This window comes from Lissotriton helveticus, chromosome 10 (assembly GCF_964261635.1).
Source record: "Lissotriton helveticus chromosome 10, aLisHel1.1, whole genome shotgun sequence".
In the NCBI taxonomy this organism is placed as follows: Eukaryota; Metazoa; Chordata; class Amphibia; order Caudata; family Salamandridae; genus Lissotriton; species Lissotriton helveticus.
In genome coordinates this window covers 714,183,994-714,200,159 of record NC_136071.1, presented here as the reverse complement: position 1 = coordinate 714,200,159, position 16,166 = coordinate 714,183,994, and the positions used below count along the sequence as shown (strand labels likewise).

Genomic DNA, 16,166 nt, shown 5'->3' with positions numbered 1-16,166 from the left:
CGGGACCATCGTCCACAGCTTTACCAGGATCTGGCGGCATCGACGCTTCAGAAGAGGAGGGAATTCTGCCCGGTGACTGCCTTTCTAAGAGAGCGCAACATCTCCTACTCGTGGGGGCACCCCTTCCGTATCATATTCCGCTGGCAGAACCGGCTGGAGCAGATTCGCTCTCATCAGGCGGCTAAGGACCTGCTGGGCCTGGACGACATTCCTCCTTCCCAGGAAGCGCGTACCTCCGCATCGAGGAGACGGCATCGGTCGTCATCTTGGCATAGAGTTGGTGCGTCCCCGAGCCGGCGGCGGCTGGATAGCGCTGCTAGCATGCAAGAACGTGGCGATGCAGTGGCGTCAGTGGCCTCCGCCACACTAGCTGATTCTCAGCAAAGCTCTGGAGCAGCGTGATCCCGGATCTGTGGCAGTCTGGCGCCGGAGGGGCTCTGGCCCTAAGGTCCCGGGGGTGCGTTTGTACTTTTGGACAAGACACCCCGGACCGTGGCCCTGGGGTCACCGAGTTGGTGCCCCCTCCCCATTCCCAGTCCGGAAGGGATCTTGTGGACTGTGACCTACTGGAACTGTTGACGACATTGTACAGGTTCAGTGCTTTCTGTTATTTTCTATTGTTGAAACAGTGAGACCAGAGGGTCTCTGGCCTCATCCCTGAGCTGGCACACCCATGTTTGTCTTATACCAATAAGACTTCCAAACAACAAGTTTCTTTAAAGTGTCTTTATATATTGTACTTCATATATTTTCACTTAAAAGTTCCAAGTTTAGATATCATATGTTTTTTCTCCTTTTTACGTTTCATACATTTGTTTTTCCACTCAGGCAATGTCTTTACAAAGAGTCCAATGCATTTCGGGCATTTCAACACATGCCCTTCGTCAGGGAATAGACGCTAAGAAACAATAAGATAGTCTGCTGTTAGTGTGGTTACTAACCTAGAACAAAATAAATACATACAACAGTACAAAAACGGGGTACTACTACTTGTAACAGAAATATAATCCTATGCTCCTGTTTTGTCCAATACAATTCATCGTTTGTCATACAATGGCCTATGCAAAACGGTAATCAGGGTAATGTGCTTATGGAAAAACAATACATTTGACAGAAATATAATCCTATACTCCTGTTTTGCCCAATACAATTACTCGCTTGTCATACAGTGGCTCATGTGAAGCAATAATCATGGTGCAGTGCTTACGGGAGAAACAGTTCGCCGCGAACAAAAAGTGAACAATAAAGTTGCATTTCACTTACATGCCTGTCTTCAATGTTGTGTCAGTTCTAGGGAAAATTAATAGAAAAACGCTCTCAGAACGTGCTGCGGGACTTGCAAGTGTATCGTTGCAACTTCAAGTTTGAATAGCGCTGATTGCTAACCTGCATTTTGTTGAGATCGGGTAGCGTTTCATGCGATACTCTTCAGGAAAACGCCGGTGCAAGGATTCTGCCCGCGTTTGGGAATATTTCAAAAAAGTTTCCGGTCACGTGACCCGTGACAGACATTGAGGAGGGACTACGCTCATCCGTGGCAACCTCCGGGGAGTCAGTGATTGTAAGCGTTAGTATACATGATTAAGTCACTGTGTGAATGTGCAGCTATATGGAGTAAACGTGGAATTTGGGACAATATAGTTTGCTCTGCGGGTATGAACGCTGTGGTTAAGGGGTTGGGAAAAAATTATGCGTTAGTCTGAATGCTCCGGGGTCTGGGCTCGAACCGGGTATCTGTGGGGTAAAAGTTCTATATCTAGTGGTGGAGCTATGGGAAAAGTGAAACGAGAAGGCTGAAAATGGGAAGATAGGGTAGAGGTGTAATACAATAGTGTCGTTAAGGGTGGTATCAGTGCACAGTTAACACTAGTTATGGTACATGGAACAAATGTTTAGAGGTAACAAGACAGTTCAATTCTTTCGTTAAGACCCCATGGTTTCTGGGTCGATAGCTTCTGGATCCAAAAGTTCTCTCTTTTTAAGAGATTTTTGTTGTTGTCAATGCCTTCCTGTTTTTGTATGGTTTCCAGGATGATGAATTTAATTTGTGACACATTATGATTCTCTTCCACATAATGTAAAGATAATGCTGACTTCAAGTTCTTCAATCTAATGTTTGATTTGTGTTCCGTAAGACGCACTTTGATGCGTCGCTCTGTTTTCCCGACATAAATTTTGCCACACGGACATTTGATTCCATAGATTAAGTTGCTGGTGTCACAAGTGGCGTTCACTCTTAGTTTTATCGCGTTGCCTTTCATCGGGTGATGGATAGTGTTCCCTTTTATTATGCTGTTACAGTTTCCGCAGTTGAAACAAGGTTTCGTGCCAGAGTATGTTGTTGGTTTCATGGGTTTATGTTGCAAGATTTCTCCCAAATTTTTCGCTCTAGTATATGCAAAGAGTGGTGGTTGCTTGAAAGTTTGTCTGAAGTCAGGTTCAATGGTTAGGATGGACCAATGTTTTAAAATGGCTTGTTTATATTTATTACTGGCAGTTGAATACTTAGAGACTACCACTGTTCGTGTCTGTTCTGGTTTAATCTTGGGGGTTAAGAGATCTTGTCTGTCCAATTGAACCACCCTTGCTTGTGTTTCCTCGATTAGTTTTTGCGGATACCCTCTGTTCATAAATTTACTAGATACTTCTTTCAAACTGCTGTTGAGAGTTGTTGCATTTGAGGTAATTCTTTTCACTCTGGCCATCTGTGAGAATGGCAAGTTTCGGATCAAATTCGGTTCGTGAAAGCTAGAATGTAAGAGCATGTTGTTTCTGTCGGTCGGTTTTACGTATAGTTCTGTGGTGTAACCATATGGAGTTAACAATATTTTCACATCCAGGAAGTTGACTGAGGTATTTGATATATTCCACGTGAGTTGTTGGCAATGGGCAATTCGGCCGCCCCTGTATACGCGAACCTATTCATGCAGTGGTATGAACAACAACACATCCTGACGAAAACAACATGGACTGATCATTTGAGATTGATCATTCGATACATTGATGACTATTTTATTATCTGGAACAACTCAGAAGAGGTATTACGTGCTGAACTGATGAGGTTCAATGAAATTGATCCAAGAATCCAACTAACGTGGAATATATCAAATACCTCAGTCAACTTCCTGGATGTGAAAATATCGTTAACTCCATATGGTTACACCACAGAACTATACGTAAAACTGACCGACAGAAACAACATGCTCTTACATTCTAGCTTTCACGAACCGAATTTGATCCGAAACTTGCCATTCTCACAGATGGCCAGAGTGAAAAGAATTACCTCAAATGCAACAACTCTCAACAGCAGTTTGAAAGAAGTATCTAGTAAATTTATGAACAGAGGGTATCCGCAAAAACTAATCGAGGAAACACAAGCAAGGGTGGTTCAATTGGACAGACAAGATCTCTTAACCCCCAAGATTAAACCAGAACAGACACGAACAGTGGTAGTCTCTAAGTATTCAACTGCCAGTAATAAATATAAACAAGCCATTTTAAAACATTGGTCCATCCTAACCATTGAACCTGACTTCAGACAAACTTTCAAGCAACCACCACTCTTTGCATATACTAGAGCGAAAAATTTGGGAGAAATCTTGCAACATAAACCCATGAAACCAACAACATACTCTGGCACGAAACCTTGTTTCAACTGCGGAAACTGTAACAGCATAATAAAAGGGAACACTATCCATCACCCGATGAAAGGCAACGCGATAAAACTAAGAGTGAACGCCACTTGTGACACCAGCAACTTAATCTATGGAATCAAATGTCCGTGTGGCAAAATTTATGTCGGGAAAACAGAGCGACGCATCAAAGTGCGTCTTACGGAACACAAATCAAACATTAGATTGAAGAACTTGAAGTCAGCATTATCTTTACATTATGTGGAAGAGAATCATAATGTGTTACAAATTAAATTCATCATCCTGGAAACCATACAAAAACAGGAAGGCATTGACAACAACAAAAATCTCTTAAAAAGAGAGAACTTTTGGATCCAGAAGCTATCGACCCAGAAACCATGGGGTCTTAACGAAAGAATTGAACTGTCTTGTTACCTCTAAACATTTGTTCCATGTACCATAACTAGTGTTAACTGTGCACTGATACCACCCTTAACGACACTATTGTATTACACCTCTACCCTATCTTCCCATTTTCAGCCTTCTCGTTTCACTTTTCCCATAGCTCCACCACTAGATATAGAACTTTTACCCCACAGATACTCGGTTCGAGCCCAGACCCCGGAGCATTCAGACTAACGCATAATTTTTTCCCAACCCCTTAACCACAGCGTTCATACCCGCAGAGCAAACTATATTGTCCCAAATTCCACATTTACTCCATATAGCTGCACATTCACACAGTGACTTAATCATGTATACTAACGCTTACAATCACTGACTCCCCGGAGGTTGCCACGGATGAGCGTAGTCCCTCCTCAATGTCTGTCACGGGTCACGTGACCGGAAACTTTTTTGAAATATTCCCAAACGCGGGCAGAATCCTTGCACCGGCGTTTTCCTGAAGAGTATCGCATGAAACGCTACCCGATCTCAACAAAATGCAGGTTAGCAATCAGCGCTATTCAAACTTGAAGTTGCAACGATACACTTGCAAGTCCCGCAGCACGTTCTGAGAGCGTTTTTCTATTAATTTTCCCTAGAACTGACACAACATTGAAGACAGGCATGTAAGTGAAATGCAACTTTATTGTTCACTTTTTGTTCGCGGCGAACTGTTTCTCCCGTAAGCACTGCACCATGATTATTGCTTCACATGAGCCACTGTATGACAAGCGAGTAATTGTATTGGGCAAAACAGGAGTATAGGATTATATTTCTGTCAAATGTATTGTTTTTCCATAAGCACATTACCCTGATTACCGTTTTGCATAGGCCATTGTATGACAAACGATGAATTGTATTGGACAAAACAGGAGCATAGGATTATATTTCTGTTACAAGTAGTAGTACCCCGTTTTTGTACTGTTGTATGTATTTATTTTGTTCTAGGTTAGTAACCACACTAACAGCAGACTATCTTATTGTTTCTTAGTGTCTATTCCCTGACGAAGGGCATGTGTTGAAATGCCCGAAATGCATTGACTCTTTGTAAAGACATTGCCTGAGTGGAAAAACAAATGTATGAAACGTAAAAAGGAGAAAAAACATATGATATCTAAACTTGGAACTTTTAAGTGAAAATATATGAAGTACAATATATAAAGACACTTTAAAGAAACTTGTTGTTTGGAAGTCTTATTGGTATAAGACAAACATGGGTGTGCCAGCTCAGGGATGAGGCCAGAGACCCTCTGGTCTCACTGTTTCACTTGTATCTCTGGACGCCGTTGGGCATACGTCGCCACCTGGCTGAGCACCTTCAAACTAATCGAACTGATACTACATTAAGAAAAAGCTTCTATGAAACCAGCTGTGCATCTATCCAAATTCTACTTACATTTTCTATTGTTGCTCAGTTTATGGGTGAGGGGCGGGAGGTGGGGGGTCCTGGGGAAGGGGGATGCGGGGGGGGGGTGTTGGGGTTTGGGGTGGGGGGGGGATGGGACGGTGGTGGCGTCCGAAAGCTGTGTGTGCGATGTACCGTTGGCCATGGAGGTGTTCTTCTTTAGCGTCTGTTGCAGGGGCCCTCTCGTTGGAGCGATCTCTGCCTTATGCCTCACTGCGGGTTTTAATCATTACTGGCTGTTTGGTGATAGGAGACCTGGACCCTTTGGTTGGGCGGTGTGCTATTTCCCGGGGAGGGACATTGGCCTGGTCACCTGTATTGGTATATTTACCCAGATGTCATCAGTGTGGTCTGCTTTGCGGGACGTCACGCGTGCCTGGCTCTGTGAGGCTTGGGAGTGCGGATCTGATGGGGGGAGAGGGGTGGAGGCGGGGCTGGTGGGGGATGCTTGGAGATGGGCCTGGCCCGGGTGCATGTGGAGTAGTGGTGGCACTGATCGGGGAGTGGGAGCGGTTCACGCTGATAGGCTTGCAGAGCAGAGGCTCCCATCATCACTATGCCTATTAGTGTAGGAACCTGGAATGTGAGGGGTCTCAACTCCCCGCAGAAGCGCCAAAAGCTCTGGAAGTACCTGTTGGATCACCATCTGGATGTGGTGGCCCTCCAGGAAACCCACTTAGCTAGGAAGGATGAACTTAGACTTCGACACAAACAATTCCCCCTCATTTATAGGGCGTCAGCGTCCACCAAACATAGAGGGGTGGCCCTCCTGTTCAGAGCGTCCCTTCACTTTCAGCCTCTGGGGGTGAGCGGTGACAGGGAGGGTCGTTGGCTAATGGTGAAGGGGTCATTGTATGGTCGACCGTGTACATTTGTGGTTGTGTATGCCCCTAATGCTGGACAGAATGGGTTTTTGCAGGAATTGCTGGACAAGGTAGGACACTTTGTGGAGGGGCACTTGCTCCTCTTAGGGGACTTTAACATGGTGTGGGACAGAGACATGGACAGTTTGGGAGCGCGCAGGGCAGACTCGGGGGTTTTTTCGGCTGAAACGCAACGACAAATAGAGGCTTTGGGGTTGGTGGACAGCTGGCGTTTCTTACACCCGCATACTAGGGAATATACATTTTTTTCCTCTGTCCATCGTTCTTACTCCCGTATAGATCATGTTTTTGTAAGTCAAGCTCTTAGGGGAGATGTCCGATTATCCAGTGTCTTTCCGATCTCGGTATCTGACCATAGCCTGGTGGTTCTTGGATTGCAGTGGCATGTTGGAGGGGACGGTTGGCGAAAGTGGTACTTCCCGGCGGCATTAATACGGGATGAGGTGTCTTGTAAGGAGCTACGGAAGGCTATAGGGGACTTCATGGCACTTAACCCGCCTTCTGATACCTCGGTATATGTCACTTGGGATGCCTGTAAGGCCTCCTTGCGGGGCACCTGCCTCGCCCTAAATGCCAACCTCAATAGACTTAGGAGGGAGGAGAGGGAGGCCCTGGAAGCGGAACTTGCGCTTTTGGAACAGGCGCATAAATCGAACCCATCAAGGGTGACCCTCCGGCCGCTGACGGCGGTGAGAGGGAAATTGAGGGCCCACTATAACAACCGGGCTGAGTTCACCCTCCTACGCCTCCGACGCGTCTCCTACTCTCAAGGGAACAAGGTGGGGCGGCACTTGGCCCGGCAACTTCGCGAGAAGGACTACATTGGGGGCATAAGGGACCACGCGGGTTCTGTGCGGCACAGTGATGCTGACAAGGCGGCTCTTTTTGGCCGCTTTTATGCTGATCTCTATTCAGGCGACTCCCTTGACCCAGAGGCTCAGTCTGCTTTTTTGAACGGTCTCCCGCTACCTCAGGTCTCCAGAGAATGGAATGACTTGCTGTGTTCCCCCATCACTAGAGAGGAAGTTCTGGACGCCATCAAGGCTTTGAAACTTCACAAGGCCCCGGGCCCGGACGGCTACACTGCCCTGTTTTACAAGACGTTTGCGTCGGACCTCTGCGACTACCTGGTCTCCCTCTTTAACGCCATGGCGTCGGAGGGGCGAACGTCTGAGACTATGGCCGAAGCCTTGATCACCGTTCTTCCCAAACCGGGGAAAGATCATACCAAGTGCGCTTCTTATCGCCCGATAGCGCTCCTTAACCTAGACGCTAAGTTATATTCATCTATAATCGCAGGGAGGCTGCAGGACTTGATGCCGGCCCTGGTGCACCCGGACCAGTCCGGGTTTATAAAAGGTCGGCAAACTCATGACAATATGAGACGTGTGATCCATCTGATCGAGAAGGCTAATAGATTTCATATCCCGGCGGTGTTAGTGGGGCTCAACGCGGAGAAAGCCTTTGACCGCGTTGACTGGGGTTTTCTACATCGCACCCTGGAGGCCTTTGGGTTTTCACCCCACTTTATAAGAATGATTGAGGCTAATTACAGCACTCATACATCTAGGGTGATGGTTAATGGCCATAGATCCGGGTGTTTCAATCACTCACGAGGAACACGTCAGGGATGTCCTCTCTCCCCACTCCTCTTTGCTTTAAGTATTGAACCATTGGCTCTTGCGATTCGGGAGAGCGAACATATCTTGGGCCTCCCCTTCTCGGGTGAACAACATAAGATTTCGCTATTCGCGGATGACGTGCTACTCTCACTCAGAGATCCGGTGCTATCGCTGCCCTATGTCCATGCGGTGCTCTCTGACTTTGAGATGGTGGCAGGTTTCAAAGTCAACCTCGCCAAATCGTATATTCTGAATTTGACTCTTCCTCCCGAGGAGGTGCTCCGACTTCGAGCGCTTACTCCCCTGTCGTGGTCGACTTCCTCCTTGCTGTATCTGGGAGTGCGTCTGACATCTACCCTAGGCACTCTTTTTTCGGCCAACTTTCCACCGATGTTGACGGCGATACGCGCAGACCTTGAGAGGTGGAAGCCGAAGTACATTTCTTGGCTGGGTAGGATTCACGCACTCAAGATGGTCCTCCTCCCGAAGCTTCTGTATCTCTTCCAGGCACTGCCCATACCGGTGGAGTTAGACTATTTCCGTCGGCTTAAGACTCTGATGTTGAAGTATGTATGGCAAGGAGGCCGGGCACGCCTTTCCTATGCAGTGCTTCGCCGTCCGCGAACGGAGTGGGGAGTGGGGTTCCCGGACATGCACATGTACTATAAAGCGGCGCAATTGAGGATCCTGGTGGAATGGTCCCAACAGCTCTCGGAAAAGCATTGGCTCCATATGGATCGGTGTGTGGCCGGAAGATCCATTTGGGACCTGGCCTGGAAACCCAAGGCTGACCGACCCAGGAATGCATATATTAGCACTCCGACTAGCACGGTGTTAAAGGTCTGGGACACACTCAGTGGTGATGACCGGTGGACTACCTTCCCATCTCCATTTACCCCTATTCATTTCAACTCGGCTTTCCCTCCAGCCTTGAATGACGGACCCTTTGACGTTTGGAGGGAGGGTGGTTGCCGAGCCCTTACTCACCTGTTTCATGGGGCGACACCCCTCACATTTCAAAATTGTATGCGAGATTATGGGGTTCTGCCCACTGAACGCTTTCGACACCTTCAACTCTTACACTGGGCGACATCAACGGCGGTGGGGAACGCCGCTACTAGACCACTGACGAAATTTGAGGCTTTTCTTCTCCGCACGTCCACGATGAAGGGAACGATTTCCTTCATTTATGGGATGTTACTAGATACCGCGGTTTCCCCCCGCCCTCGTTACATGGACCACTGGGAGGCTACCCTTGGTAGGGACATTTCTGACAACGAGTGGAGGTGCCTCTGGCGGGATGTGGCAGCACATAATCATTCCACAGATCTCAGGGAGGCTCACTTTAAGCTTCTGTTTGACTGGTATCTCTACCCATCTAAGCTACATCGGATCTTTCCGACTACCACGGATAGGTGCTGGCGGGGCTGCGGTATGTTGGGTGACTTCCGCCACATTTGGTGGGATTGCCCCACCATCCGACCTTTTTGGTCCGAGATCCTGTCCCACATTAAGGATGTGCTGGGTTACCCGATTCCAAATTCAATAGAATATGTGCTATTGGGGCTTAGAGACCCATTGTTGGAACATCAGACTAAAGCTGATAAACGCATGGTATGGCTGTGTTTAGGGGCGGCCAAACTGACCTTGGCAGCCGCCTGGAAGAACCCGTCTGCACCGGCCATCTCGCTGTGGCACGCGCGGTTGTGGCGACTGTTGAGTATGGAGAGAATGTCAGATATATTTTTGGGGAATTTTAAAAATTTCATGTTTACCTGGGGTCCCTTGGTTAGATTCTTATCTCGAGGTCTACCTTCTGCGGTCTGCCCCTCAGCGCTTCGTGCATTACACCTCTTTCAAATTTAACCGCTTACATGTGTGACGCTGTGATGAATGGATGCTGGTCGCCGCCACCGGGGGAACGGTGGGGGGTGGGGGGTTGGGGGAGTTGAGGGGTGTTGGGGTGGGGTTGTTGTTTATTCTTAGTTGCGATATACTTGCATGTGGAGATGACATGCGTGGCACTCCTGTATAACTGTGATCCTGGTTGGGGACCCCCCCTTCCCTTGTGAAATTATGGTCACCTGCTAAGGAGTTGACGCACCCCCCATTCGGTGCTGGTTGGCGAATAAGGACATTGCCATGGGCGTCTAACAGCAAAGTGAGCCATCTTCTGTTACAGGACTTTGGTTTCTACAGCAATGTTTTCAGCACCCCCTGTGTGGGGATTTGTGGCGGATTGTCGCCTGTTCCTTTATCTTCTCCTCTCTCTCTTTCTTCTTCTTCTTGCTCTTCCTCACTTTTCTACTTCAATCTTGCATAAATAAAAAAATTTATAAAAAAAAAAACAGTGATGGATCAAGCCCTGATCTTTTGACTGGGTAGGAGTGTTCTGCTTAATTCAGATACTCTGTCCATCACCACCCCCTTTTTGAATCGCTTTGGCCACCACAAGTGTGGAAGGGTATGCTCAGATGTGAGTCCCTTGCTCACTGCACCATCAGGATTCAAGCAAGCCGGGCTGAAGACGGCTGTAATGCCAGAAACCGGTCCCCGGAAGCTTTTTTCCTTTCCAGTAAAGAATTGGCTTGGTAGTTTGGTCTGCCCTGTTCCCATGATGCACTGGGCCAGGGTCAGACTAATTTGCATATAGCCAGGTTCTGAACTGGGATGGTGCAGTGAGCTAAAAAACGGTGATGGATCAAGCCCTGATCTTTTGACTGGGTAGGAGTGTTCTGCTTAATTCAGATACTCTGTCCATCACCACCCCCTTTTTGAATCTGTTCTGTTACACAGCACAATCGTGCTGTCAACGTTTCTTCATTCGGTGTCCATGGTCATTGACCCAGTCAGCTCGCCTACGAGCTCTGAAGTGGGTGTCCAACTTGCCTGGTGCCCCTCTTTCCCGGTTGCCTTCTTGCTAGTGCGTCTCTCGCATCTGAGCTGCTCACGCTACCCTAAAGGAGGGTCTTTGCTATACTTCATGTGGTTCTAGCGTCCACATAGTATGCTTTTGTATCTTCCAATATTCCACTTCATTATTGTTCTTACTGTACCCCTAGTTTGGGTGCTTCTGCTGGTTGCCGTCAGCCCTTTCGCATGTCTTGTGACAGACAGACTATGTACTGGCATGTTTTCCGTTTCTAGTTCTACCAGCACTTACTGGCTATAGATTGGCATCTTGCCAATACTGTCCCCCGTTTTTGGCTGGTACAGGATTCCACAGTGCTTGTTTCCACTGTGGTACATACTGGACTGGTATGTGTTGACTCTGGCATACCAGTTGTCTTCCCTCTGGGTTTTATTTACGATCAGCCCGCCAGATCCTGCAGATCCTGCAGATCCATCAGACCCTGGGTTCAGTTCCACTTCTTGCGAGGTCATGAACTTTCCCTTTCACACCAACATATCTAGCGTATGTTTTCTTTCTCTCACCCAGTGTATATACAGGAGTTTTCGTGCTGTCCGTTGACTGCTTGTGGTGCCCTTGCTTCCCAATGTTTTTCGCCCTTTCTGAGCTTCATGGTCTGGTGTGGCGACACTGGCTTGCAGTCCCCACAGTGGGTCATCACCTTGTTGACAGCTACGTTGCCTCGGCTACTTATTGGGGTTCAGTCACAGACCCGCCTCCTCTATGGATATGGCTTTGGTATCTATTCTAAGTTAAATAATCTGCGGCTAGTCATCACTATCAGATGAACGTGTTACTTACCTTCGGTAACGATGTATCTGGTAGAGACATAGTCTAGCCGCAGATTCCTTAACGCCCGCCCGTCCTCCCTATTCTGCAAGGACCTTTTCAGGTTGGGCTTTCTACACTCTCCTCCCTCCGGGTTGCTTGACCCTTCTGCAGGGTGACCTTTTCACTTCACTCCAACACAGAATGCTTAATTCTGCTTTCATTGTTCTACTCCGCCCATTCTCGTGATTGGACAGTATGCTCATGTCATGTATCCTTTACAGCCCTACGTCCTGGGTTGTACAGTGTGGAATCTATTCATGTTTTTTCCCACCCCCCGTTCTCCCCTTCTCTATCGCCTTGGGGTCTCTTACCACCTCTGCGATCCATTGGTTTGAAGTCTATTGGATCTGCCACATTTTATAGATCACTTATTGGGGATACAACGTCTCTTTCTGGTGACGTCTTGTAGTCAATTGTCCTAGCTCCTGTGTTCCGGATTGTTGTCCTTCACGGTTATACATTAAGGTTGCGGACTTTGTCATCTGCCATGATGTTGTTTACTTCTTCATTTACCTCCAAGGGTGTCTGGCCTTCACTTTTGCGGGGTTGCTTCTCAGAGCGATGCTCTGCTCTTTCCCTTTACTAGTTTTCAATATACAGTACCTCACACTGTCCTTTAAGGTGCTGTTTTTCACCATTCCATGTCTTCATCATTTTCACACACTGTTCCCATAGTCTAACAGTTTTTTGGTGGTGGCTCCGCCTTGTGGCGCAGAAAGGTTTCACCAACGAAAACTGACATCAGCGCGCCAGGACGCAGAGGTGCTGCTGCGGAAAAGTTTTCTGGATCCAGTCTGACGCCTGGGGATATTCTAACTTAAGGAATCTGCGGCTAGACTATGTCTCTACCAGATACATAGTTACCGAAGGTAAGTAACTTGTTCTTTTAGTTTAGTTCCTCAAAAATCAAGATTTTAGTTTTGCCCAGATTTACCTTTAGCTTGTTTTATATGGAGTAAACATGTAAGGTGTTCATCAAGTGCTGTAATCCGCTCCTGGTCTTGCATATTAAAAGGATGTTGTCAGCGTAAACTAAGCTTGGGAGCTGGCTACCACCAAGCTTTGGCAGTACAATGTTTGTATTGGCTAATGCTGTGGACAAATCTGCCAAAAAGATCCTGAGCAGCAAAGATGCTGAGCAGCAATCATGCTAACACGCGGCCTGGTTCAGACCCATACTGTTGTTGATCTTTGTGGACACTGTGCTGCTGTCTCCAATATTTATGTGGAACCAATTGTTGGTGTGTGATATGATAATTCCTTTTAAAATAATTGGTGGTATGCCCAAACGTTAGAGTTTTGCCCAAAAGATGTTTCTAGGTACCAGGTTGAAAGCAGACTTAGTAGACAAGGTCTAGGTAGAGCAATGCGTGGGTATTCAGGCTTTTATCTGTTAATAGCGACAGGCCATCAAGTTGGATAGAGTGCCCATGCCTTTCATAAAGCCTGTTTGGTATAATGGTACGATCTCCTGCTCAGATGCCCAGCTTAACAGATCTTTGAGTAATAGGCCAAACAATTTTTTCTCATGTTTTTGTTGGGTGACTTGTTAGCTTGTACTCAACTACACCCAACTATTAATTTCCATATTTTTGTCAATTAAGTCCCATTATTTTATGTTTGGGAGTATTTAGACTTGCAAAGAAATGAAGTGTCATTTAAATCAATAGCACAGAATTTCATAGTTTCCTTATGTAAACGTTTTGTGTAGTTTTCACCAACAAATACAGTAATTTCCACACAGTCCTCTTATCACACGCATAGTGTGGTCCTACTTCATGGAGTGAATTACAAGTCTGCCAATGCTAAAGGGAATATTGGTTCATTTCAAGTAAATTGTAGGTGTTTTAAAGCCAGTTCTCACGATGAACTCTAATAAATACCTCATCCTAGCAATTGATTCATAAACAACAGTTCCAATAGATATGCTCTTTTATTTAATGGAAGCAACCTAATTTTCATCCAGGAACATAGCAAATTGTTAGTATAAACATGAAACAAGTGGTATGAATTCAAATGTTTGTAGCTCTGCGCTTTGCAAATAAGGGGATAGAGTGGCAGAATGGTAACTTTTTTTTAAATCTCTATAGTCTGATATAGTAAATTTATAATAACTTTTTTAATGATGGTGACATCATTAGTCCGGGTTTACTCTACATTTAGAAAATGTAGCTGTGAGATCTCAGGAAATGTGAACATGATCAAGGACTGGCCAAATGCATGGATTATGTCTAGTATGTAAAGTTCTCCTGGATTTATTTAAAAATGAAAAAAATATATTTAGAATAAAATCAATAGATAAAATAAAATGTGTGACTTATTAAATTCTATGTTGAGATTGTTTGTATTTTTTACAGGTTCAGGCTCTTATACAGACTATAGTGCACTGGAGTTGGAAAATGAACTTGATGGAGTCAGGTCTATAAAAACCAAATTAGGTAATATTACTTTACAATATATTGATGTTGTTCTGTCACAATAGAATATTCAAATTAACATAGTAGACTAGGTAGTCAGAATGTCTTGCTTCATTATTAGTATTAGTGCTTATTGCAAATAGGTAGTTTAGGCGTGGTTGTCTTAAACTCCCCAACTAAGACGTTTTTACTGTAAAATCCAGTGTTATGGAGGAAAATATTCTGTTTAATGAAATTTCAATGTTTTAAAACTACTCCATGTTACCTTGTTTGCCAAGATCCACAATATATATTATATTAATTTTGCTACAGCCTAACCGTGATGCTTTTTCTCCTGCCTCCCAAGTTTTCTGATCTGGTTAAGCATGTCCCCTACTTCTCATTCTTGAAACTCATCGACCCTATTGCTAAGCCACTGCACAAATTCCAGACCCTTGTATCCTCTAGGTTTCCTCTAATTGTTGGATCAGTGAGAGGCGTAGCTACTAAAAGAAGTGATAGATGTTTAGTAAAGCTGTATTTCCTGCTTTAAGCAATACAAGGTGTTCAGTAAATTACATTTCCATACACTGAGTTTCTTAAAAAAAAGGTGAGATACTTATAAGACAACTTATAGAAGAGAACTTTTTAACAAGACCAGTGAAAAAGATTCATACAAGTTTACTATGGATGAAAGATCTTTGTTACCCATGTAAAGCAGTGTATTGCCATACACTAGATCCCAGAATTCATATTTAGTGACAATAAAGACAGATGTTTAACTTTGTATTCTCCTACATCTGAATCGTGTTTGATCATTAATCCTATGACTGTGGTGCAGGAGATTTAGTTGGCTGCTTGAGATTTGTTGCTAGCTTCTTGGTCTAAAAGTGTTTTTTTTTCTTTTATTATTGGCTTGGGGGGTTTGTTCCTGTTCTTTATTAAGCTCCATCGCAGGCTGTTCTGTACTCGTTTCATGTTATTTTTGGAGAAAGTATGAACAGTCCTACCAATCCATTTGCTGTAGGATAGACAATGTACCTGGGTGCCTTTGCCCAAAGTTATTCTTCCACAACATAGGTTGTGATGTGGCAGATCTTAGTAACACCGTTGATTATATACAATACTCACGTGCATAATAAATGTCACATACAGAAAAAAAATGTAATGAGGCGTGTTGGCCCTGTTGATATTACCCATGATATTTTTAAAATTCTAACCCCTTATGTGGTGTTTGCAGCTGAACGAAGCGGAAAAATGTAAATAACTGTGGAGTATGTTTAATCTTTTTCATGCATAAGAAGATTAACATTGATTATTTCTGAAGAAAAGCTGTTGTAAACATGAATAAGGGAATTATTTCAGATTGAAGCATCCCCTGGTGCACTGTGCTCCTGCAATACTCTCTAATTTTATTGTGCGCATAAACATACATCATACGGCTGTTTAAAGTGTTAACTCCACTTTACTCGATTTAACCTACTTGCCAATACGTTTAAGCTATCGCCTTAATTTTTCACAGCCCTGTCAAAGAGACGTGGGCGTATAAATGAAGAAATTACTACTTTGCCCTACATATGTCACTTTCATAGGCAGCAAGTCACTGGCTGGGGGTTTTCTCTGTACATCTGTGGCATAGTAAGAACAGTCATGTTTTGTGGCCCGTGGTGGTTCTCAGCAGATATATATTTCGAATTGTCACATTGTTCAAGGGGGGGGGGGGTGTAATATCACCATTTTATCTTGCCAGTGATGGTATGATAGTGTCCATTACCCATTTTGTCTCCACCTTTTGTTGAAACGTGAGGTGGTGCGCTTTCAGTATCAGCCCTCATCAGTAAGTCAGACCTTCAGAGTGCCAATGGTTGAGCAGTGTTCCATTTCCAGTGGTTTTAAATACCTCTTCTGGTTATCAAGTGTGACATTACCAATCTGCGTGCTGTTTTCTGCATTAAGCTGAATAAACACGTGTAAGGTTAAAGCATGCTATGCTGATTTGCAAGTTCCCGAAGCAGTAAGGTGACCTCATACCAGTAGTCCT

General features: G+C 45.2%; 1 protein-coding gene across 2 annotated transcripts in view; it reads left to right on the top strand.

Annotated features, from left to right (window-relative positions):
* Positions 1 to 16,166, top strand: part of LMBR1 (limb development membrane protein 1) — an 824,544-nt gene that overhangs the window by 677,162 nt on the left and 131,216 nt on the right. For both annotated transcript variants that reach the window (XM_078663261.1, XM_078663260.1), the window contains exon 10: positions 14,087 to 14,167. In XM_078663261.1, the coding sequence (XP_078519387.1) occupies positions 14,087 to 14,167 (81 nt within the window). The remainder of the gene's footprint in view (positions 1 to 14,086; positions 14,168 to 16,166) is intronic.